Source organism: Chroicocephalus ridibundus, chromosome 3 (assembly GCF_963924245.1).
Source record: "Chroicocephalus ridibundus chromosome 3, bChrRid1.1, whole genome shotgun sequence".
NCBI classification, from domain to species: Eukaryota; Metazoa; Chordata; class Aves; order Charadriiformes; family Laridae; genus Chroicocephalus; species Chroicocephalus ridibundus.
This window is the reverse complement of record NC_086286.1, coordinates 96,851,656-96,877,174: the sequence shown is the minus strand read 5'-3', so window position 1 is coordinate 96,877,174 and position 25,519 is coordinate 96,851,656. Positions and strand designations below refer to the sequence as shown.

Here is a 25,519-nt window from a genome sequence, read left to right as displayed (position 1 = left end):
AAAACATAGATTATAAATCCTTCCTTTAGCAGGGATTAAATGTTTGATAATGACTGTTCTGGGATACAGCAGATACTGTTGTTATATACTACTTCTTGCCAACCTTACTGCTCCTTTCTTAACTTCAGAAAGGTTAACGACTTCATTTCAGAACAGAAATATTATGTTTATGCTAAAAAAGTAAAGGTGCTACAGTATTATGTCTATGAAGCTCTTTCAGATTCTTGGTTTTGGTGGGAGTTTTTGGTTTGGTGCTTTTTTAAAGAAAAACAAACTTTACAGTAATGTTTGTATTCTGAAACTGATGTTACTGTACCATAACTACATTAATTAAAATAACTTTAAACCTGATGGAGGGACTTCGGTTGTAATTTAAGAAATGGTTATGCATTTTACATGGGGATGGTCTCACATAAAATGCAGGAACAGTCAGCCGGATAGGAACCTGGTCTCCTTGCTCTCGGGAAAGAGACCAGGCTGCTGGGATGCAGTTCACTTGCGCAGTTCCTAATGTTCCTCTTGTGAAATTTGGAACAACTTTAGATCTTATGACCCACCGGTGTGCTGACAGGCATCAGCGGTCCAGGCAAGCTGGGGTGCAGGCTGGGAGCACTCGCAGGCTGCGGAGGGCACAGAACACGTGCGTTCTGTGGCCCAGACAAAGCCTTTCTGCTGCTCTGTTAAGCATCTCCTGTCCTATATGTAACAGAAGAAAATGAAGTCACTGCAGCACTGTGTCTGTATCCCATTTGGGAAGATCACAGGAAACTGATATTTTTTACTGCAGAATGAGTTATTTGACTAAATTGATGAACTTTGCCTAATACTGAGAAGTTTCTGCATACGCTGTATGTCAGAATTATGAGTTTCCAGGATCCTGCTATTTAAAAAGTTATTCACTTTGTAAGTTTAGAGGTCTTGGGCACTAATTCCTCAGCAGCGGCTTTTGGGTTTGCAGTTTTAGATTTGGGCCCCAAATCTAGGTTTACAACCCATTTTAGGAACCAATTATTTGTGTAGATGTGGCTCTTCTGTTTCTTCATGCTACCCTTTCCCTGGAAAAACAATTTAATAGTTAATTCTTTTCAAACCGGTGACATTTTCTTCATAGGGAATTGGATTACTGCACAGAAGGCTATGGCATTTTCTGTTTGCTGGAGAATGTTCTCTTCTTGCTACAAGTAGACAAATCTAATGTTTTGGGGTTATTTTTAATAAAGTCTGTAATATGGTTTCAGTGCTTTCATTATATTCCTCCAGCATCCACCTGATTTTTATTTTAAACTTTGTAACCCTTATACTTGACACTATTAAGCAGAATTTCTGTGTTTGATGTTTTCTTCAATTATTTTTAAGACTAACGCTGCTGGGATCTTCCATACCTCTCCTGATCAGTCAGTCATTTGTATCTTAAAACTAAAATTTTCTTATAGATTGTTTATGGTTTAGGGTTTGGTTTCTCTGAGGGGGTAACAGGGAAAGAGAGAGGAACTGATTTTAAATAGTGTCTTTCAGAATTATTGTGGGCAGATGACTCTTAGACCAAAGAAACCCATATTACGTGTTGAGTTTTCTCAGCATGGAACGTGCTCAACCCAGTGAAAATGGACACACTTGGCTTCACACTGCTGTCACAGTTAATTCCCTTGAAATCAGAAGACCTGCTTTTTATGGAAATGTGCGTTTGCAAATGTTTGTCAGATGAAGGCCTTAACTGATGTTATAGGTGTTTTAAAATGTATTTGTTTTGTCTGATTTTAGTGTTGCATGTAAGGCATCCTCCATCCACAGTGGTTACATTACTAAGCATGACAAAAACAGGGTAGAGGTGCTTTTCTGTTGAATCAGATATGACCTGTGTAGTTGTTAACCTCAGAAGTCTTTAGAACTCCTAACTGAATGCTTTATTTTGTAGGGTGAAATGGGTGCAAAAGGACAGGATGGTGTTCCTGGTCTTCCTGGAGAAAAGGTACGTTTGTGTATATTGATATGTAATTTGACTTACAGGAAGTGTTGATCATGTCAGTGGTTTATCTGTAGTTATGTACAGAAACGGGAGGCCAGAGCACTTCTGTTAAAATATGAGATTATTTTACCTGCACTGCCATGTTTTTGTAGCACATTGAAAAAGCTACTCAGACCAATAGTGTTCTCTGCAGGTGAACTTGTTTGGTTGTTTTTTGTTTTTTTTTTTTTTCTAGAAGGGGAGGGCTATACAGAAGCAAAGGAAGCCACTCGTTCCACTGTGCAGTTTGTGGTCTGCAAGCCTTGAAAAGAGTTTTTATGGTCTCAACAGGGCATGTAGTAGAGGTTTGAGATAAACACCATTGACCTATAAGTGAAGACTTAGGAACAAGCCATGGCTGAGAAGGCGTGTCAGTCTCCTGTGTATTCAAGAGGATAAATTTCGCTTGATTTCACAATGTTAGTGTGTGAATTAAGGCAGTTGTATGGGTTTGAGTTCAGAGCTGGTTAGCTGTATTAGAGGAAGTCCACCAGTCTATAATCCAACATCTTCAGTATGGAAGACAGCCCTTGTAACATTGAGAAAACAGCATGTTGGCGGAGTTTCTAATCATTTGTCCTCTTGTGGTTTTTATTTTACTGTTCCATAGTAACAGTTGAAAGAAATAGTGGATTTTCTGTGTATACATGGAAGTTGGTTAATATATGACTGAATGAAACTCTCCAGATACATGCGTTAGTGCACTTCATTGGTTTTTTTTTATTTTTTTTTTTAATTTCAGGGCATCTTTAGCATCACTATTTCAGTCCTCAACCCTCAATTCTGTCAATTTAGTCAGTATATCAATTTCGTAGGGTACTTCAAGTTCCTATTCTTTCAGTCCCATAAACAAGCATGCCTTTTAAAAGCAGCTGTTGCAGCCAGAGGCTCAGAATTCCAATATTGCACTTTCTTGGTTGACATGCTGCTTTCACATGTATGCAAAATTTTAGTAATGGCAGAGGGTTTAGTTTATTTTTTAATTATCCAGATTTCTAAGTACTGAAAGTAGAGTTTCACTTTAACTGTCAGGTTTAAAATCTGTAGTTAACAGGTTATAGAATTATGAAATTATCTTTTATTTTTGCTTAATGTTTCTGTCTCAAATTGTGTTATGTTAAAAATGGAAGGTAGATATGTAATATTACCAAGGACATGAGTTAAAATAAGAATATTAGCTGCTGATGCTGAGTTATATGTGGTAGAAAAATGGAGAGCAGGCTGCAAAGACGTTCAAAGGACTTTGCAACGTTGAGGGACCGAATCATAGTGACATGTAAAACTAAGAGAACAAAGTGATGCAGATGAAGTGGAAAAACAAAGCAAACATTATGTATTTCATGGGCTCCGGACTAGCTGTTACTGTTCAGGTAAGCAGTCTTGGAATTACAGATCAGTGAAAACATATGTCACTGTTAAGTACAAGTCAAATTAACAAACATAACTTAGAAATGATTAGGAAGAGAACAGGGAACAAAGCAAAAACATTTTAATGTCACTGTTATTAATGAAACCATTTTGTGCTGCATCTTGAATGATGTATATGGATCTGGTTCCCACATCTCAAAGTGGATCTAATATTACTGGAAAAAGTTCGGAGGAAGTGTGAAGAGTGATCAAGAACGTTGGGCATCTTTCAATTACGGTGTGACAATGTGGACTTCATTTTGAAAAAGGGACAACTGAGATGAAATGTGTCCTATTCTGTGCTCTATACAATCATGAGTGGAACAGAAAAGATTAATGGGGATTTATTTATTTATTTTACTCTCCTTTTCAGTGTGCAAACTAGAGCATCAAACCTATCTGATAGCAATTCCAAAAAGGCTAGAAAGGGCTCATTCTTCCAATTACTTGATTACAGTTTGAACACTCTGCCACAGGATTTAAACAGTCTGAAAATTTTTTAGAAAGTTGATGGAATAAAAATCCATGGAGTGTGTCAGACGCATACTGCTGCTTGTCTGAAAGTTCTTCAGCTCCAAGATGCTGAAATCTGTGAAACCCACTGGAGAAGCCTTTATTGTTGTCCTGTTGTTATCTTTTCCATAGACATCTGTTGTTGCCACAATTGTAGGTATATACTTGACTAGAGAAACCTTTGATTTGATCCAACTAGACAGTTTTTACTTTACTGTGCTCCCAGATGTGAATTAATGGAAAGAGTTACTGTAAAACATTGTAGATTGAATGCGATTGATCTAGAATGAAGCTGTGTTTTCCCTTGGCTCTTTCTGCGGTTCCTTCTCTGATGTTATCTATCTCTAAAATTACCAGGCTACATTGCTTTTCCAGTACAAGTTATTACTACAGTTTCCATGGTTAATACTGTTTGGGTTTTTTTCGCTTAGCGCCTTGCAGATTCGCTGTCAGGCCAAATCCCAAAGCTCCTGTTAGTTTACGTAAGGCTCAACAGTCAAATCACATTTAATATAAAGACACTGTACTTTTCCTAAACATTAGAACTCTTTTAATTCAGGCTACATAAAAGCCATACCATTGTTACAAATTAAAAATAAACTACCATGGAATCTGAAACGGGCAAAACCAAAAACTGTTGGGGTGGGGGGGAAGGCAAACAAAACATTTTGTGTGTGCATAGCTGAGGGAACTGAGATCCAGCCACCCAGCTTCTGCTAGCTGGAGTTGTCACATCTGTGCAGAGTAGTACGGTGCTGTGTGGAATTATCAGCTCCTTTCTGGAGGTAGAATCACTTTCTTTTCCTGGTGTTGTGAGGGTGTTAACATGTTCTGTCTCTCAGCTGATGCATTAAGAGCTATGTGAATTTATGTGTGTCTGTTATTTTTGTGCTCCTTTTTCTGTGATATTTGGGATACTAAAAATGTACATAGATTCAAAGACAACTGAATGAAGTAAAGGAATAAAAATACTCTAAGCACTGTTATATATAAAGGCATCTCCTACGTTACAGGAAGTTGAGGTGTCAACTGGGCAATGCTGGGGTGGCTTTCTCAGGAGTTACTGCTGTTTGTTTATCCTCTTAAACCCTTCAATATGCATTATCTTTTGTTGGAAATGTTACATTTATTCGACTGGTGTGGCTATTTTTGTTTTCCCACACTGTATTTTTCTAGGCTTTGTGCAGATGAGCCTCCTGAGTCACTGATTAGAAATAGGAAAAAGAAATGAATCAATTATTTTTATGTAAATGCAGTTTGAGGCTTCAGAGAGCAGAAGGGGCTCTTTCTGATACACCCCAAAACTATCCGCTGCAATACTCCAGTGTTTATACTTGCTTCCCTGGGCAAAGGTTCAGAGAAAAACTACATGGCAGATCTTGCTGATGTTGCTATGAGTAAGCAACAATATCAATTCATTTGACCTATTTTAGAAGTTTAGCTTAGAATGAGATAATTTTGTCTCTTGAAAGGCCTGTAGAATTGATTAGCTCAAATATATCTGACATAGTAGTGAGAAACTAAAGTTAGAATAATCCTGTCCAATACGCTTTATTACTTGAGAAAATCTGACCAGGAGAATCTCCCTGGAATGTGCTCCATGGTCATATACTTAATTTTCAAGATCTGTGTAAATGAGATGTTTGTAAGGCTTCATATATGGCCTTCATTTTCAGGGATCTAAAGTGTGAAAATAGATTGTGTACCTCACATATCTTCAGTCTGTCTTCAAATATGACATTTGGCCTTATGTCATTTTTAAGACATATTATAGCTGACAACATAATTTCCCAATCACTAAATGCTGCAGTGGTTTTGCAAGAGTCACGCTGGCTAATTGGTGCAGATATAAGGGGCGTAGACTTCTAGGAGACTCTTGCTATTTGAGAGGTTGGATCTGCTAATACGGAGAACAAAGTTTAAGTCTTGATGACTCTAGGATGACATAAGAATAGCCTTGACACCCAAAGGAAAACACATGAGTGTTCAGGCCGTGGTTCTGCAGCTTTACTGATTTTTCTACTGCAGTTCTTGCAAGCTGCCAAAGTAAAAAATGAGGTTCCCTCTGACTAGCAACAGACCATAATGTGCGTGTTGTCTCATCTGCCTTCAGGACAAAAGCAGTCAGTGTGACAGCGCTGATGACCAACCTAGAGAGTCAAGAATCAAATGCAGTTCCTGTGGAGCCCTACCTCAGCCCCCCAAAGTCACACCACAGTAGATCGTGGACACCATCGCATATATACCACTCTATTTGATGTCTAACTACCTAGTTCCTTCATCCTTATCCTTTTTCAGGGAACTGTCTTAAGAGATATTTTTTTAAACAGTAGATCCTACTTAGGGCAACAGAGGAAATTCTCGGGAGTATCAGAAGAGAGAGTTCTGTGGTCTTAGTTTATAGTTCTAAAAAATAAGAGGGTAGTAGTCCTCCCTTGGAAGGAAACTTGCTTCATTTGCAGACTGCCAGAAGATCTGGAATACGTTGCCATGGTTCCCTTCCTGCAATCAGGACTGATTTGTAGCTTAGCTTTCCGGGTACACTTCTTCAAGGTATCTGTCAAATCATGATACAAGAAGAACTGGAATGTTATGGTAAATAAGAATCAGTATGCGTGCGAGACCTTATGCCTTGGCCTTCTGGAGATGTTCAACAAAGTTTGTGAGGATAGAAGAAACACATGTCAAGGGAAGCACTGTGTTAGCCTACTTTTTTGTGATTAGCAAGTGAAATTTTCTCTGGATACACTTCTGCAGTCATTTAGTATAATTGGATTGCAGCCAGAGTGCTGGCTATATGGCCTGAGAAATTAAATCTGTCCCTGAAGCAGAGGTTTGAGGTGACTGGAGTGCTCTAAGGTGTAGGATGACAGTCACCGGTCTGCTGCAAATCAGGCCTCACAAGCTAAGCAACACTGATCTAGCAGTTAAACTAACCTCATTATGATGACAAGAACTGATTGCCAGTAAGAATGATCTTCATCACACCACTGGTGTCGTCCGAGCAAGGTTGATACACTGTTGGAAAGTATTCCTATTAAAAAAGTTTATTTTCCTAGTGTTCCTGTCATACGGAAATGGTGAGAAGACTGTCCTGTTGGTGAGAACCACAGGCTTCTCCTTTACTGAAGTCATAGTGTTTTACTCTGTACAGGTTGCATGTGTGCAGGTCCTTTCCATAGCGCCTACTGGGGGACTGACACAGATAAGGATGGTCAAGTTCCCTGCTATCCGTTTTGTATTGGGAGAGAACAGGGTTAGTCTCTCCACTCTTCCAGACGATGAAACAATTAGACTTTGCATGAAGCGTATAGTGTGTTGGGTCCTCCTTTTGTAGTATTACTTCTAGGCCTTCCAAATAAGGTATTCCAGCCTTAAAAATGTGTTCTTATACCTTCTATGAGGAGAAGGAAAAAAAATAAAAAATAAAAAGGCCACCAGATCTTTTTGTTCTCATTTATGGGGAGTTCATTCTGTCCCTTTCCTGAGCTTTTTGTAAACTCAAGCAAGCTGGGTTTGATTTGCCTCCGTATAGTTGAGATTTTTCTGTTTCCTGCACTACTTGTGTCATTCAGCTGAATACCTCAAGTCCTTTCCTTCTCTTTGCTTCTGGGTCTATAATGCCATGATAATGAACCTCCAAATTAAAAGTTTATTTATGTCCCAGATGCTAGGGGATGTAGTCCTGTATGGTTTTGGTTGGTTTTTTTTTTGGTTGGTCTGTGATTTTGTGGCAGTCAAGATGAACTTCTTAACTGTTTGGCATACCACGTTTTAGGGGATGGACGATCTCCGTGTACTTGAAAAGTTTAGTGGGAGAGTTCCTGGTTCTGAGAGATAGGTTGCCGTCATGGCATGTACTTTGATATAAGGTACTCAGCCTCTTGGGGAGTTACGGCTTATGTGTTTTATGGGTCCTGCTAGCCAAAAAGCTCTTAAGCTTCTGAGAATGTGCTGATGGCAGCAAGGCTCAAAGGACTCAAGCTGCTGAAGGTGAGTAATTGGCTCTGTTATTGGCCATCCCATCCATATTTGTCTATCTTTTTCTATTATGAAAATACTTTTTCTTCTTTCTCTGTTACTACATTCTGAAAAATAAAATTGATGTAGCCAGAAATGTAATTCAGAAAAGTCAGAAGACTTACCAAACTGTTTGTTTCAGTTCCCCTTTATCCAAACCTTCATGGCAGTTGCTTGGTTATGGTTGATGGTATATGATTCATAGTGATGGAGATGATGCATTTATGTTTCTTAAATTACATTTTGTGTAATACTTGTGACACCATTCACTTCTAATACTTGACTTTCAAATGGCTTAGCTTTACTGTTGTAGTTTTTTGCACTAATTTTTTGCAATCTAGATTATAAACAGCCATCCTAAAATATTAAATACATTGAGTAAGCTTTTAAAAATAGCTGATTTTGCACAGTAAGCCTGAAGCAGCAGTGAAACGTTCAATATGCTGTGCATTTGCTACTGTACTGTATGGGTGCTCCCGCAGTGTATTAATAAAATAAACAGTTTAGACAGACTGAAAGGAGAAAGAAATGCTTATGTGAATAAAAACAATGTTTATCACTACACAACTTTGATTTATATTCAAAGTCAGATGCGAGAAAAAAAATGAGTGTACATTTCAAGAGCTCTACCAAGCGTATGAGTGCTATTTGTACTTCAAGAGTTATGAAAATGAGATTGGGTTTACTTGAAACTGCGCAGTAGGATTGTTCCTTCTTTTGTTCACTTGGACATATTTGTGACAATGGCCTAAAAAAGTGTCATGAAGTCATGTATTTTTTGAACTAGAAGATAATAAGATTAGAATATGTAATGCTGTTTGTGGTGGTTGTCTTCTCATTTAACTGTATGAGATGATTATCTGTAACCAGTTTTCTCAAGTCTGTTATCAGGGTGTTTTCTTCAGTTTTAGCTGACTCTGAAACCTAACACTGATGATTTTATTCTTGTTAAATTCGTTTACCCTTTTGTAATAGGATTCTCTTTATATTTGGTACAGGTAAGGAAATAATTAGTAAAAGGGTCCCCAAAATGTGATCTAGATACCATTTGTGGTATGCGCGCTGCATCAAAACGGCATGTTAACACTTCCCGAAGAGCCTGCTTTGCACTGCCTGGTGGGAAGAGCTCTCCTTTCCCTTAGTGATACCTGAGAAAATGAGTTTGAGAACTGCTGCATTATAAGATTATTCTTTTAAGAAGTTGAATTCAGAAGCTCAATATAAAAAATGGCTTAGAAATGTCCAGTGCTTTGTTTTCCAACATGACTTAAATATATATACATAATTTAAAATTTTGGAAAAAAAATTATAAATGATGTGCTAGTATAGCATGCAACTTCAAATTACTTTCAGAGATGCTTTTAATACTGATCTCCATACTGAGTTACTCCAGGGGCAAGTCTTCAGGGCCAGCTATGTCATAAAATCCACAACCGGAAACTTGTTAAATGTACATCCAAATCAGATCGTGTCATTATAAAGATCCTTGTGACCATTGACCTGCTTTCCCCGTTGCTTCAGCTGGACCATGGAAATGCTGCTTAGAATGTTCCAAGGCATATTTGACTTTGTTGAAGAGCCATGGATATATGGCCTATTATGCCAGTTGAGCATATGCTCCTGGAGCATCAATCACTAGTGCAAATATACAAATCTGAGGAGACATTGGTGTTGAGCTTACAGTAATGCAGTCTTTTCCTTGCAGCTGTCTCGAAAGATCTCTGGACACAGTGCCTTCCACATTTCATGTGCTGTACAGATCCTTGAAAGGGGTCAAGATATTTCCGAAGTAGCTCATCAGCATCTCTGAGAAAGCTTCCAAAAATGCATGTGGAGCACTGGATAGGTACTGCTTAAAGCCATCTTACTCAGTTTGTCTGTCTTTTGTTCAGTGCCATCCAATTTCTAAGCTCCTGTCGTTGCTAATCAGTTATATTTCAATATTTTTAGATCAGGTATGGACATAAGTTGTGCCAGTTATGCAGCTTTGGAAAAATCTTTGTACTGCTTTAGTCTAGAGTCTCCAAAAGAGATAAAAAGAGTATAATCACTAACATAGGAAAAAGTATATGACATCAGAAAGCTTTTCAAAATAGGAGAATTGTGACATATTTAATAGGAAATCAGGTGTAAATTTTAAAAAAAATGGTTTTATGGGTAAACAAGTAAATAGATTAGCCTCAAAAAAGACAAACAATGGTTTTCCAATTGGAAATTTTATTACCACTGTGTTTAAAGCTTTGAGTTTGAGAATTGCTGGCCATTAGAAATCAGGCAGTTTGATATCATTTATTACAGCAACAAATATGACATGGGTTTTGTGTTCTGTTTGTGTTTTCAGTGATACTTTTGTGAGTAATTAACATGTATCTGACTTTAAGAGATGGATGAATATGAAAACAGTAACTCTCAATAGCTTTATGGTCCATAAATATGCTTTCTAAAAATTTTACTGGGCAAATATACTTTAGACCATTCCGTTTTACAAAACTTGCTTCAGTGCTTCAGCATGTATAGTTCTTGCTTGCTCTCACTCCCTCCTTAGCGTTACAACGAAGTGTTTTGAAAGCCTTTGATCATAAATTTGTTTCCAGAGAGCTGTCTGCTGGGCTGACTTATTTTTGCCTTATTAGGTAATTTTTGCAGTTCACAGCTCCAGGAACTGTTGAGCTCCCTGGTTTTTCAATTCCTAAAGCTAAATGACAGCAGTTCAGTTTGGTTCTCCATAGAAAGCTCCGTGGAATCAAATTACCTTGCGTGCGGTGACACTGCCTGGATGTTATTTCCATTCTGGGGGGAATGGTGTTAGTGTCCGCTGTAGATTGTGTACTCTTGGTGAGCAGAGCCTTCATTTTTAATTAAAGAATCATTGCTTTTTGAGGGGAAAAAAAAATTATGCTTCAGTCTGTCAGCTAACCCATTTGAGGAAAGTTGTGGCATTGTCTTCTGTCCTCTTGTGGTTTCCCTCAAAATCAGATTAGTACTTCTCAGTAGAACAAAAGTGCAAATGTGTTTTGGGAGCCAGACACTAATGCTTGTATTGCTCAGCATCAAAGCCATGGGCTCCTTCAGGCGGGTGACACTGGTGAGATAAGAGCGGGGGTGGACGCCGGGTCTACCCTGTGGTATTTGCAATGAAAACTGTAATAACCAGCAGAACGCGGCCGGTGATGGGGGCCCGGCGTGCAGTGGCCGCTATTGTGCTGTGAGGTGTGGCCAGAGAAACCAGAGGTCACCGGCCATCTCACAGGGGTCTGGGCTGCTGGGAGCAAAACTGAGGGTGGCACGCTGCCATGCAGGACAGGCTTTTGTTAGCGTCTTATGTAACGTGGAAGTAAAAAATAATGCGGCTGTTAAATAATGCAGTCATTAAATGCAGCTCTTTGTTCCCTAATCAGAGATTCATGAATACTCCAGCTGTGAGCCTGCCTGGCTCCGGGATTCTTAACTATGTTTGAAAAGCCTCAGTCAGGACCTTACGGACTTTGAAAGGGCGGGGGGATTGAGGATTTTTCTTCAATTGTTCTTGAATTATATTTATTGGGTTCTTTCTGTGAGGTTTCTGTGGCATATAGATTTTTATTTTTTTTCTCTTTCAGTTGCGAGGGCTAGAGACTGTAGGTTTTGAAACTAATATTCTAGTCTTTACACATCTCATCAGAAAGTATAGCTTTAAGGAAAATTACCCGTTATGGCAAGACTTGGTGTTGTAAAGGTTGGCAGCAGTGTGTTGCAGGAGATGGACTAATCGGAGAGGAAGGAACTTTCTCACTGTACTGCAGCATTGCACAGCTTGTCTGACACGTTTTGCTTAGGTTGGTTTGTTTTCTTTTGAGGAATTAGAGATTGAACTTCACCAAATACTAGATTTCTGACCTGATGAATCATTGATCTATATTAGGATAATTTAAAAATCAATAACTTAACGTTACTGCAATTTAATTTGTATATAGCAGTGTTTTCTTCTACAGTATTTTCTCCATGGCTAACAACTTCTATTACAAGTAGTGCATGAAATTTAGGAAAAAAAATTGTTAGACCAATGTGTAGTACAAATCGTACAGAGGTTAAAGATAATACTGTTGGCTGCCATGACTTGTGACCTATTAACTATTAATACTTCTCTGCCCTTTTTTTGATGGGTGAATTGTATTAGTCACATAATTGTTTAAATAAATCCAGCTAAGATGTGAATTTTTAATGTCAATGAATATAATTTTTCCCCCAAAAACTTAGAAATTGTAATGTAAGTTTTGTATTCTAAATTCTGTGTAAATTGCTTTTTTTTTCATGTGTAGATACCAAGTTGTTGGACAAAAAACCCCTGCTTTTTATTCGCATAGTTAAATCATTCATAGGTATTGAAAAACAGGATGTTGTGGTGGTGTTTTTTTAATTCTCACTGCTAGCCAGTATTTATCAACACCTAATATTCATACTGCATGTTTCAAGTCTGAATCGATTAAATCAACGTGACACGCTGAGGCCGGGCCAAGTCTTGTCTAATCAGCAGTCAGCACTGTTGCTCTGGCATGAGGCTCCCAAAAATAGAAACACAAGAAGTCAAACAAGTAAGTGGAAGGGCACTAAAAGAAAAAGTGCTGCTAATTCCACTGTTGACTTTCTGTCTAATGGATTCTTGTTCCCAGGCCACACTAAGTAAAGCAACTGGCGCGGGGTGTGTTTCTGCAGATGGCTCAGCAGTGACACACGCGGCCCAGCTGGTTGACAGGTGTTTGATTTGTATTTAACAAGTACCTCACACAAGCCAGACTTTTTTTTTTTTTAAACAGATACTGAGAAGCTAGTCAGCTGATACTTTTTCTTCAGAATTAACACCCCTTTCACTGTGCTGCCTTTTTGTTGTGAATGGCAGTTCTGCTGATTTTCCCTTACAAATGAAAATAGCATCATTTTAGTTCATAATAAGACAGATACTAAATAGGAGAAATTAATTTATAGTTAACTTTAATAGTTGTAACCTGTTACCTTTACATGTGGATGATGCACAGCAGTTTGTTTATAGCTATTGACAATAAGATCTCAATAAATGCTCATTTATCTCTCCACTTCTTAGAATGAAAATTCCCTTAAAGAGTATGCATGGAAGGAGAATGACAGACTTCTGGGGTATAGCTGTCACACTCTGTGTTCATGTGTCTTCCCATAATATGAGAAGGTCTTGGGACTTTCTTGTGTGGCACAAGCCTGGAGTAGAAGAAATTCCCTGCTAGGAGGAGCCTACAATATTGATAGAGATGCACCCACGGCTGGGAGGGAAGAGCGAAGATGGGAAACTACTTAAACTACTTAACAGATGAGAACAGCGTACAATGCTATTCCTTATTGATTTTGTTGTAAGCCACATAACAGCTTGCTGAATAATTGGAGAGAGGTTGTCTCAATAGTGGCCTGCTTATTTAATTACACTTTGGGGGCTTTGTTTTGTTTTAAGAACTGTGAGTGGAAGAAATTATGATCTTTGTGGCATTTGTTAGTCAGTGCTGTGATAGCAACTCTGCTGGCAAAACCAGCAGTGGAAATAGTAGAGTATCAGGATGCTCTTACAAATCATCTTTGATTAATGTAAACTCTCAGAGCCAGAACTAGCCAGTAGGATGTGTAATATAACAGTGACTACAGCCAGTTTTGTCTTCCCACTCTCCCCTGCCCCATTTCTTCATACTTTCATCGGAGCATTTTTCTTTTCTGCTATCAAATCCGTGAGGTGGACGAAGGTGAGACTTCAGGAACTGTTAACAAAAATGCATGGCTCTTTGCAGTGACAGGGTTATAATGCCAGTTGTGAAACAGCCAGAAATACCACCCTGTAGAATATAGTGTACTGGCAGTACTTCTGCTGAACCTCGGAAGCATGAGAAAGGAATGCAGCTGGAGAAATGGCTGTCACAGTAGTGTTGATTCTCTAAATAAATATTGGGGTTTAGTGAGAGGATGATTAAAAACTCATGCAGAGAGCCTGTGCCCCTCGGATAGTGGACTACTTTCTGTCAGGCATCCCAGATGTGGGGTATGGAGTAGGCTAACAAGCCTCAAAGAGGCTAAGAAAAGGGCCTGAAAGGAAAAGTCACAGTCCTACTAGGCTGAGATGTCACTGCTCCCTACAAAGCTGCTGAGAATTGGTAGTAATGGGGGACACCTGGAGACTTACCCTCAGGGAGCAGTTCCTATGGCTCCTGTGCTGACAGTAGATCCACTGATCCCAGATTCACAGATGGGGAACTGTCTGTTGGAGTCCTAGATGCATGGTTGGTATGTCCTCTTCATCCAAATACTAGCCCGTCCCCACACTACATCAAATGCCACAAGCATTTTTTTTTTTTTTTAAGTGAGGAGATATATTTCTTGGGAAAGTCTTAAACTTCTGAGTGTAAATGGAGACATAGAAACTGTATCTTAAACTGCTCTATTTATCAATAGTTGATAGGAGGTTTGCAGCAACACAAGCACACCAGTAATATGGTATTTCAGAAAAAGTACTCATCTGAGTTAGTTCCTAGATTGGAAATTCCAGTCTATATACAGTCAATTTATTTTTGATTCACCTTAAATCTTTAGTTTTGCTACTGTTTTTTTGCATTTTGTATCTATGTGGTAAGACATTAGACTTAATAGTGTTTAATAGTCTGTGGGAGAGATCTTTGTTAGTGTAAACTGACATTGGTACTAGCTGAGAATCTGCCTCCTGAATCTTCAGGTTATGGAAGTGGATAGCGATGGTGACGATAATGATAATTCCTGCAGTAAAGTAAACTTCGGGCTCTCCAATTATTATGGTGAATATAATACTCATATTTTAATATTTTGAAAAGACCTCAGCAATTCATTAATACTGGATAATGTGTTTTACTTTATATTTAGCATTATTGCATTTCAAATATTATTTTAGCAAGGTCGTCTTGCTAAAAGGTCAAGATGAATTTCCCGTTCTGTTGAAACTTTAATAGGATTTAGATTTGCTTTAATGCCATGTTATGGCTGGGTTAACAATAAATCAATAGACGGTGTGTAAATCAGGCAATTTTTCTTTTGACAGATCTACTGTAAGGGAAAAAACAGTTATAAAAATCTGTCCGTTATCCATGACTATAAGATCCTTTCAGATTTTTTTCTACTGTGTTGCTTCAGATGATAGAAATATCCAACTGTCTAGACTTAATTTTCTAAACTGTTAATCCATAAGACATTATGAATCTTTGAGAACCTTTTGCAGCCAGAAGCCTATTTGTCTGTTCTCAGTACTCTACAGGAAACATTCTCATGGTTTTTGTTTGTATTTTCTTTATGCTCTGTGTATGGTGTTATAGGTCAACTGAACTGGATTGTTTTCAAGCCCATGTTCAATTCATGTCTCCACCGCTCCCAACATTATCCACCAATCTCCCAACATTATCCACTTCTATGCAGTAAAGTATGCATCTTACCTTTCTTACTGAAGGAATGTAACCGGATGGTGGGCCATTAAAAAGCTGTTGACTCATTTGACTCAAGTCTGAACAGTAGAGGAAAAAATTGTAAAGGCCCTTCAGGCTCTAGGACAGTGTGAGACAAAAGAAGAAGCTATCCTGTTCCACTGCTCTTCTGCATTGCCTAGAACTTTCTCCTTGCTTGTAAAGCTCCGTCATTACAGCCCCTAAGGGCTCCACAGGGGCTAATTAGTTTCCTCTCACAACTGAGGAACTAAACCCAAACTACCCAAGGTCCTCGTTCTGTGCCGATAATATGTTCTGCCTTCATTTTTCTCCTCTATTTGCTGTTTAGTTCCTTGCAGTCCAATTCTGTTCTATTTGAAATCGGTGGCATTTAAGAGTTGTGACTGGAAATGTGCCTTCTGGACTGAGTCATCGCTTCTTGATGAAGAAGGTCAAGAAGGCGGCAGTTGTCACTTCTTCAAGGACATACAATAGCGGTGAATACCACTTGTATTTGCCAAATGCAGAAAGAACACCTACTGACAGCAGAGGCTCTGCTCCTGCTGATATTTGTTTTGACTATATAAAACCTGCTCCTTGACATCTATAAAAAGGCTTCAGTCAGTTCGTTATCAGTTTTCGAAAGAAAAAAAAAAAAGGCAATACGCCGGCCTGTAGTTATGCATAAAACTAAATGGAGTGATCCTTTCTTCTAAGGTTTTCAGAGCCTCATGTTGCGTGAAAATAATTCATGGGAGCAAAATATAGAAACAAACTTTTGACTTATGTAGTTTATTTGTGAAATATGTGTGCTTTTACATATTTGAATGTAGAAATTGTGCAAGTTGCATGTTTTTTAAGGCATGCTAATAGCAAAAAAGGAAACTCTGCCAACTGAAGAGTGTAGTCGGGAGTAAGGAGCCCTTTGGCCTTGTTCTCTGAAGCTCTGAGCTGCCTCTGGCTGCTGATTCAGTAGTTTGCATGCAAAGCACCGAAACATAAATTTTCAAGTGTAGTTTAATTTGGAGTGTATTATCATCTAGTTGCCTGAATGGGATAGACAAGTCAGACTTGTCCCAAAGATGGTTATTAGGAAGGGTTGGGAATGAGAAAAAATTGATGCCTCCTGAACTCAAATTATGTTATTAGGTGCAAACAAGAGCAGTAGGGCTATTCTCGTTTGTCATTCTCTTGAGCAGCTACATAAAAAAGCCACAGGAGCCCTGATCACAAGGACACAAGAGTCCTCTGACCAGCCCTTGCATCCTTGCCCAAGCTATGATGTACCTGCTCTGCTGGGGCTGCTGTGGAAGCAGGACAGAGCAAAGAAAACAAAATATTTAGCCATCACAAGCTCTTCTTTGTCAGATTATTTTAATGGAGGATCTTATGCTTGCTCCCATGGGTCAAGTTTGCATCAAGGATAGCACTGAGTAAATAGTGCTGAGAACTGGTAGTTCATCAGTAACCAAAAGGGAAGAAAAGGATCAGTAGAGGCAGTGAAACCAAAAGGTCATAATATTTAGCAGAAACTTCCTGACATGACTTATGCAGGAGATTCATGGGGCAAGTCTGCATAAATATCAGCTGAATATATTTTTATGTAATTAATATTCTATTGGGTGATCCTAACCATTAACAGGAGCCCGTTTAAAGAAAGAAGGAAATATTCCAGTAGGCCAAGGAAGGTGTCGTATAATGGTGTATAATTGGTGTGGGATTTTTATTTGTTAAAGGCAAAGCTCTGCCCCGACTGGTGGCTCTGGACTGGCTCAGTACGTGCTTCATGGGGAGGATGCTGCTCGAGCCCTCTGACAGTACGTTGTTGAACATTCCGCTCCATTTCTGCAATGCTAAAAATAGTTGTCCTCATTTTAAAACACCAGGCTATTAGATTATTCCAGGGGTCTGGCATACTTAGGGTAATGGAAGGCACATATCCATAAATTATCAAAACAGTAAGTAGTGTTTGACCGCGCTGATTATACTTCTATTAAGATGAGTTTTCCTTGCTAGGAACGCTGGAGTACCAAGTCTATTCTGTAAATCAAGCTCCTGGCAGTGCCCCAGTAAACTGAAAAATAAAAGGAAAAATGTTTGTGTTTCATATTGAGGATGGAGAAGCATCTGACTGCTTCTTGGTGGTTTTGTTTTGTTTTGAATTTCGCAGGATCGTATCTGCAAAATGCTTAAAGTATTTAATAGTAATTGTTTCTCTTTCCCAGCATTGAAGAGAATCTTACGACGTTCCAGCATGTTTGCCATTATAAATCATGTTAATGCCCAAAATGTTCCAAATAGCAAAATGCATTCCAGGTGATTAATACAAGTTTCTCTCAACTTTTTTTTTTTTTTCAGTGATTAGATAATGTGGTGCCTAATTAATTTTTGGCACCATATTGTTTGGTAGTACAAGTAACCAATGCACTTTATTAAGTTCACATACTTGTATGTTAAGACAGCCTCTCCTTTTATTTTCTTTTAATCTTTTTTAATGGGAAAGTCTCTTATTTCAGGGGAAAAAATAGCTAAATGTGGAAGTCAAGGTATAAAAATTAATGTAAATGCATTCTAAGGAAGTTGCTAAGTGTACAGATACAAAGCATCTTACTCTATCTTGAAAACCTTTAGATATAAACTGAATCTCTAATTTTATAGGGTGTTGCAGTACAGTTACAAGCTGCAAAATCAATAAATGATAAATACATTAAGAACCATGATTATAAATACACTGCATGTTTCCAAAATAGTTAAAGCAAGCACAACATTAATCATTTTAGATTTAATAAGAATCAGTATTGATGTAGGAGGTTATTTTTGCATTGTTGTGTTGAAGGGATAATAATTTGTAGAGCACTGATTAAAAAGTGCAAGGCAAAACACCTCTGGCTAGTCTCCACAAAAAAAAAGTGAATGTGGGTTTCTTCTAGTATACAATGATGCAGTATTGCAGGGAAGGTGAAATATTATTATCTATTAACCATTAGACTCTGAAGAATTTTTCTGAATTCATGTTAAAAATCTGGAGAAAATGAAGGGCTAAGGATTGCTTGTAATGATTAATCAGAATTTTTCCCCAGCACGCTAGCATCTATTTTTACAGAGGGGTGCTGGAAGGAAGATGCTGGAAAGTGTTCCATGAGTGGAGTTAGAAAAATGCCATTTTAACAAGATATTTTAAGCTGTATTTTAATTGTTGTATACCATGAGTGCTTTGTATTTATTTGCTTAATTACTCGTATCATTTTGATGAGTAATTGTTCTTTTATTGGCTCTTTCTGTTTTTAAGAGAGACTGGAGTCTTTCCTTTGTCTCTGTTCTTTTTGTGTGTCTGAGGCATTTGTCTTCTGCTTGGCTTGGAATCAAATGAGTGAACTTCCAAAACTTTCTTTTGTTGCTGAATTCTGGCTTGGCTAGAAAACTGAATTGGATGGTGTGCAAGTTACTAGGGCAAACTTCTGTCAAGGAATTAAGACCCATGAATGGAATGGAGAAAGCATTTTGATTTTAGATTCCTTTAATAAGTCTTCTAAGCTCTCACTCAAGTTCTTATGAGCATGGATGAATTCTTCTAACAGAACTTAGGTCAGTAACTTTAGACTTATTGAGACCAAAATTCCTGTACTTCATGGTGACATATTTCACGAATCTGTAAATGGAGGGTCGTTCTCAGCACTGAGTGGCAGAGTCTGGTTCTCACTAGGTCTATAACTAACACACTTTGCTAAGAAGGAATGGAAAAGGAAACTGCTGCAATATTTTATATTTTAATTCTAAATGAGATATTACTAAGTTTTTAGCTGTACCTTTTCCTTGGAAAGCCCTATATTAAAGGCAGAATTGAATTGTCTGTAGCTTTCACCTCAGAGCTTTTTTTTTTTTTCCCTTTTGCTCAATTAGTCCTTTTTCAGGTATTGAAGGTGAAGTTTACCCCGTTATTCAGCTTGGATAGCTACCTTTTAAAAAAATTTTTATTATAAGGTGCTTGTTTGTACTTACGCTCAGTTGCTGAGCATAACTCTTAAGCATCTGGTTTCTTGAGTGGAATTTACAAACCCAAATCAGATTCTTAATTTTTCATGGGCATTGCAAGGAGAAAGTAGTTTGAGGGGCAGAGGGTGACTAGTAGTCAACTGTACAGCTGACTTATTTTGCTCTTTTAAAACATGGGGTAGAGGAGGCAGTAATTCAACAACATACACAGAACATTCACTTAGGAAGTAGGAGAAAGAGAATTTTGTCTGCCTGATTGCACAGGATCAAGATTTGCATTTCCTCCTGATGAGTAGGTTGTGCACTCCCATAGAGACAGGGGAAAGATCTAAAACTCCCCGTTGAGTGGAGCCTAGAAACCAGCAGTCAGCTTCCTATGTACAACTGTGGTTTGCATGTACTCCCTGTGGCGCCTAATGGTTTAAGTGTAGACCCCAGTGGGCTCAAGCACCTAAATAGGTATTAGGGAGAGAGTAGAAGCTGTGTTGCCCTTGTTGGGATTTTAGGTATGTGGGTAGTATGCAACTGTCTTCTGAAGTATTTTTTTCTGAATCAGACCATAAAATAAAACTTAAAGGTTTCCATGTGATCTAAACCCTCTAATCTTTTTTGTTATCCAGTTGTCTGAAGCAATCTACAGCTATATCTGCTGCATAATTAGATAACCTGTAATTGCCAATTGCCTAATATTTGGAAAGTATTTTAACCAAATACAAGTCAACAGACATAAAGAACCTTAGAAATCAATTCAGCTGCTCTGTAGAAGAGGAATGAGAAGCAACACATGTCCAGATGTCTTTTTTTCTCTTAATTTAGCTCAGTCATGAGTTAGGTCTGTAAAATGATGACTATGTACGTTTTGTTTCAGGGGGAAGCTGGCTTAGTAGGTGCTCCTGGCATACCTGGTCTTACTGGTTCCAAGGTAAAAAAACCCAACCAAGCAACCAAACAAAAAACCTGCAACAAAACAAACAAACAAAAAACCCCTCATTTTATGCATCTTTACTCTCAACATACTTTTTGCCAGCTGTCCAGTATGTACATAAATTGTTTTTGAATTACATATCCAGATTGAGTTACATAATGTGACAGGAACTTTACTGTCAGCTTCTCTTTCAAAAGAGAGAGGGCGTGTGGTGTGGTGTCAGAAACTTGCCTATTGGTATAGAATCATAGAATGGTTCAGGTTGGAAGGGTCCCTAAAGATCATCTAGTTCCAACCTCCCTGCCATGGGCAGGGACACCTTCCACTAGACCAGGCTGCTCAAAGCCCCATCCAGCCTGGCCTTGAACACTCCCAGGAATGGGACATCCACAGCTTCTCTTGTCAACCTCTTGCAGTGTCTCACCACCCTCACAGTGAACAATTTCTTCCTAATATCTAGTCTAAATCTGCTCTCTTTCCATTTAAAACCGTTACCTCTCATTCTATTGCTAACACTCCCTGATAAGGAGTCTTTCCCTATCTTTCCTGTAGGCCCCCTTTAAGTACTAGAAGGGGCTATAAGGTCTCCCCAGAGCTTTCTCTTCTCCAGGCTGAGAAACTCCAACTCTCTCAGCCTGTATTCACAGGATAGGTGTTCCAGCCCTCTCGTCATTTTCATGGCCTTCTCTGGACCCGCTTGAACAGGTTCATGTCCTTCTTATGTTGGGGGCCCCAGAGCTGGATGTGGTACTCCAGGTGGGATCTCACGAGAGTGCAGTAGAGGGTCAGAATTGCCTCCCTTGACCTGCTGGCCATGCTTCTTTTGATGCAGCCCAGGATGCAGTTGGCTTTCTGGGCTGCAAACACAGTGACAGGTCATGTTAAGCTTCTCATCCACCAACACTCACAAGTCCTTCCCCTCAGGGCTGCTCACAATCTGTTCTCCACCCAGCCTGTATTTGTGCTTGGGATTGCCCCAACCCATGTGCAGGACCTTACACTTGGCCCTGTTGAACCTCATGAGGTTCACACGGGCCCACCTCTCAAGCCTGTCCAGGTCCTTCTGGATTTGGGCAAACTGGAACAGGTTGCCCAGAGAGGTGGTGGAAGCCCCATCCCTGGAAGTTTTTAAGGCCAGGCTGGATGGGACTCTGAGCAATCTGATCTAGTGGGATATGTCCCTGCCCATGGCAGTGAGGGCTGGAACTAGATGATCTTTAAGGTCCCTTCCAACCCTAACAATTCTGTGATTTTATGACTTGTGCACCTTCAGGTTTCTTAGGTGGTCTCGAACCTGATTGTTAAGAGCAGTCACCTAAGTCTCAGAACTATGCAGGTCTATCCAGCCCCAAGAAAGCAGATTAAAAAATTTGAAATTTGAGTCTCATGGTATCAGCAAAATGAGATGAAGGACAGCACTGCTGCTTCCGCTCTTCCATTTTAATCTTTCAGTTCTCTCCAGAGGTGGAATAGTGTAGGAAGGCCAGAACTTGCAAAAAGAGACATCTGTATTGTAGACCTTGCTGGTAATATTTGTTAATGTTGCCTGACTCTCTTCATGGTCAGATTTTGTTTTCTGTTGATTGCAGCTGTGTTTAACCGTAAGTATTTGGAATGAAATCTTAATGTCACATGCATCTGTCCAGATAATTCCTTTTAGAAAATTGCAGGGGAAATAGTTCTGCTGCTTCCAAAAATTAAGGGACTACATAAAACCCCCATTATTTTGTTCATATTAAAATTTCAAGAAAGTGTTCTGCAGTGTGACCTTGGTGCAAAGGGCTGATTTGTGTATCTTTAGGCAGATACTTCCTGTAATGTAGCACGAAGGGAAGGAAGGAACTTATTTTCTGCAGATGAGGTAGCCAGCATTGAGTTCCACAACATGCTTACCGCAATCTATCAATTTATAAGTTCAAAGTCAGGATCTCATTGACTCGTACTGCAGGCATATTTAAAACACTGAAAATCAAATCAGCAATCCTGCAGTATCAAGACAAATAATCAGTGATTATCCATGAAAATGTGTGCGTGAAATGTTTTGCCTAACTTAAATTCTCCCTTGCATGGCAATATTCTCATATTAAGTCAGTCATAAATGTGTTATTTTACAACTTTCACATTTTTATTTCTGCAATATTTGAATTCTTTGATGTAAGCTACCAGTGGCTAATATTGTTGGTTGTTTTTTTTTTTAATGCTGGCAAGTGGAAATTACCTAAACTTCTTTCTCTATGCTTTCTGAGTGCATTTCATATTTTCTCTAGTTCAAATATGTGCAAAAAATCTGGGCAATTAGACTGTATGTTTTAAAAAGAAGGAATTAGTTAATCACCCCACACATTGGTACAGGCAGAGAACTGACTGGTTGAGCAGCAGCATTGCTGAAAAGGACCTGGAGGTACACAAAAGGCTGAATTATGAGCTAATAGTGTTCCCCTATTGGGAATAAAGCAAAGCACGTATTGGACTATGAGTAAAATTGCAGCTGACAGATCGGGGAAAGATATTTTCCGCTCTTTGCTTGGTGGTGCTGCATCTGGTATGCTGTGTCATGTTTGGGGGTTCTTCCATGCTCACTTCTTCAAGAGATGTGGAGAAACCAGTGAGGGTCCAGTGGGGAGCTAGTGTATGTTCAAGGGCCTAGAAAACAAGACCTTTGAGGAGAGTTTCAAGGAACTAAGTTTGTTGAGTCTGGCAAAGAGGAGGCCAAGGAGTGATCAAGACTGTCCTTCAGACCTCAGGAGCCCAGCTGGTTGATCTTCAAGGACAGCTTCCCGAAACCCCAAGAACAGTCCATGCTGATGTGCAGGGAGTTGAGCAAGTATGGCAGAAGGCCAGCATTGATGAACAAGGGCACAAAAAGAAAGTAAACAGTGGAAGCAGGGATGAGATACCCAGTAGGAATATAGGAACATTGCCAGAGCGTGTGGTGATGGAGTTAGGAAACCAAAAACTCATCTGGAATTAAAACTAATGAGGGATTTGAAGGGCAGCATGAAGGGCTTCTGTTAAGTACATTTGTAGCAAAAACAAGGCTGAAGAAAATGTTGACCCACTGCTTAATGGGGTGGGACATGTGGAAGAGGCCAAGAGTACCCTCATGTCGTTTTGACTAATAAAGTTTGCCCTCAGGCCTTCTAGGTTACTTACAACTCCTAGCATAGTGTGTGAGAATAAACCATTGCCCACTGAAGGGGAAGAGAGCGTTAAGGAGCACTTGAACTACTTGGACGTTTGCAAGATACCAAATAGTATGCATCCAGGTCTGCTGAGGGAGCCGGCTGATGTCACGGCAAGCCTGTCCTCTGTCGTTATCAAAAGATCATGATGACTAGGGGAGGTTTATGATGACTGGAGGTTTCTGATTCTCGATACCAGGAAAGATCATGGAGAGGATCATCTTGAGTGAGCTCTCGCGGCAAGTGCATGGCAGCCAAGGGATCAGGGCCAGCCAGCAAGGGTTTAGGAAAGGGAGGTCCTGCTTAACCAACCTGATCTCTTTCTATGACCATGTGACCTGCCTTCTGGACGCGGGGAAGGCTGTGGACGTTGTCTGTCTGGACTTTGGTAAGGCTTTTGACAGCGTCCCCCACAGCATTCTCCTGGAGAAGGTGACGAATGATGGCATAGACAAGTGTGCTCTTCGCTGGGTTAAAAACTGGCTGGATGGCCGTGCCCAGAGAGTTGTGATTAATGGGGTGAAATCCTCTTGGTGGCCCGTCACCAGTGGTGTCCCTCAGGGCTCAGTTTCGGGGCCAGTTTTGTTTAATATCTTCATCAATGATCTGGATGAGGGGATTGAGTGCACCCTCAGTAAGTTTGCAGACGACACCAAACCAGGTGGGAGTGTTGATCTGCTTGAGGGTAGGAAGGCTCTACAGAGGGACCTGGACAGGCTGGATCGATGGGCCAAGGCCAACTGTGTGAGGTTTAATAAGGCCAAGTGCCGGGTCCTGCATTTCGGTCACAACAACCCCAAGCAACGCTACAGGCTTGGGGCAGAGTGGCTGGAAAGCTGCCCGGCAGAAAAGGACCTGGGGGTGCTGGTGGATGGCCAGCTTAACATGAGCCAGCAGTGTGGCCAGGTGGCCAAGAAGGCCAACAGCATTCTAGCTTGTATCAGGAATAGCGTGGCCAGCAGGAGTTGGGAAGTGACCGTGCCTCTGTACTCGGCACTGGTGAGGCCTCACCTCGAGTCCTGTGTTCAGTTCTGGGCCCCTCTGTACAAGAGGGACATTGAAGTGCTGGAGCGTGTCCAGAGGAGAGCTACCAGGCTGGTGGGGGGTCTGGAGACCAAGTCATATGAGGAGAGGCTGAGGGAGCTGGACATGTTTATCTTGGAGAAGAGGAGGCTGAAGGGAGACCTCATTGCCCTCTCCAACTACCTGAAAGGAGGTTGGAGAGAGGTGGGTGTTGGCCTCTTCTCCCAGGTGAATAAGGACAGGACCAGAGGAAATGGCCTGAAGTTGCGGCAGGGGAGGTTTAGATTAGATATTAGGAAGAATTACTTTACTGAAAGAGTGGTCAGGCACTGGAACAGCCTGCCCAGGGAGGTGGTTGAGTCACCATCCCTAGAGGTGTTTAAGAAACATCTAGATGTGGTACTTCAGGGCATGCTCTAGTGGCAGAGGTTGTAGGGTTAGGTATTTTTGTGTGTGTGTATATGGTTGGACTCGATCTCAAAGGTCCATTCCAACCATGAAGATTCTATGACTGGAAACAGGCAAACATCACATTCATCTTCAAGAAGGATCCAGGGTACTGCAGGCCAGTCAGCCTCACCTCTGTCCCTGGAAAAATTATATAGGAAACCCTGGAAGCCATTTCTAAGCACACGAAGGACTAGAATCACAGAATGGGTAGGGGTTGGAAGGGACCTCTGGAGATCATCTAGTCCAACCCCCCTGCCAGAGCAAGGTCACCTAAAGCAGGTTGCACAGGAACGCGTCCAGGGGGGTTTTGAATGTCTCCAGAGATGGAGACTCCACCACCTCTCTGGGCAGCCTGTTCCAGGGCTCTGCCACCCTCAAAGTAAAGAGGTTCCTCCTCATGTTGAGATGGAACTTCCTATGTTCAAGTTTGTGCCCATTACCTCTTGTCCTGTCCCTGGGCACCACTGAAAAGAGTCTGGCCCCATCCTCCTGACACCCACCCTTTAAGTATTTATAAGTGTTGATAAGGTCACCCCTCAGTTGTCTTTTTTCCAGACTGAAGAGACCC

At 40.1% G+C, this 25,519-nt stretch overlaps 1 protein-coding gene across 6 annotated transcripts in view; it reads left to right on the top strand.

Annotated features, from left to right (window-relative positions):
* The window catches only part of COL19A1 (collagen type XIX alpha 1 chain), a 220,136-nt gene that overhangs the window by 47,954 nt on the left and 146,663 nt on the right, over nucleotides 1-25,519 (top strand). For 5 of the 6 annotated variants that reach the window (XM_063330242.1, XM_063330244.1, XM_063330243.1 and 2 more), the window contains 2 exons: nucleotides 1,916-1,969; nucleotides 20,240-20,293. In XM_063330242.1, coding sequence (XP_063186312.1) covers nucleotides 1,916-1,969; nucleotides 20,240-20,293 — 108 coding nt within the window. The remainder of the gene's footprint in view (nucleotides 1-1,915; nucleotides 1,970-20,239; nucleotides 20,294-25,519) is intronic. The other variant, XM_063330245.1, reaches the window with a different exon arrangement.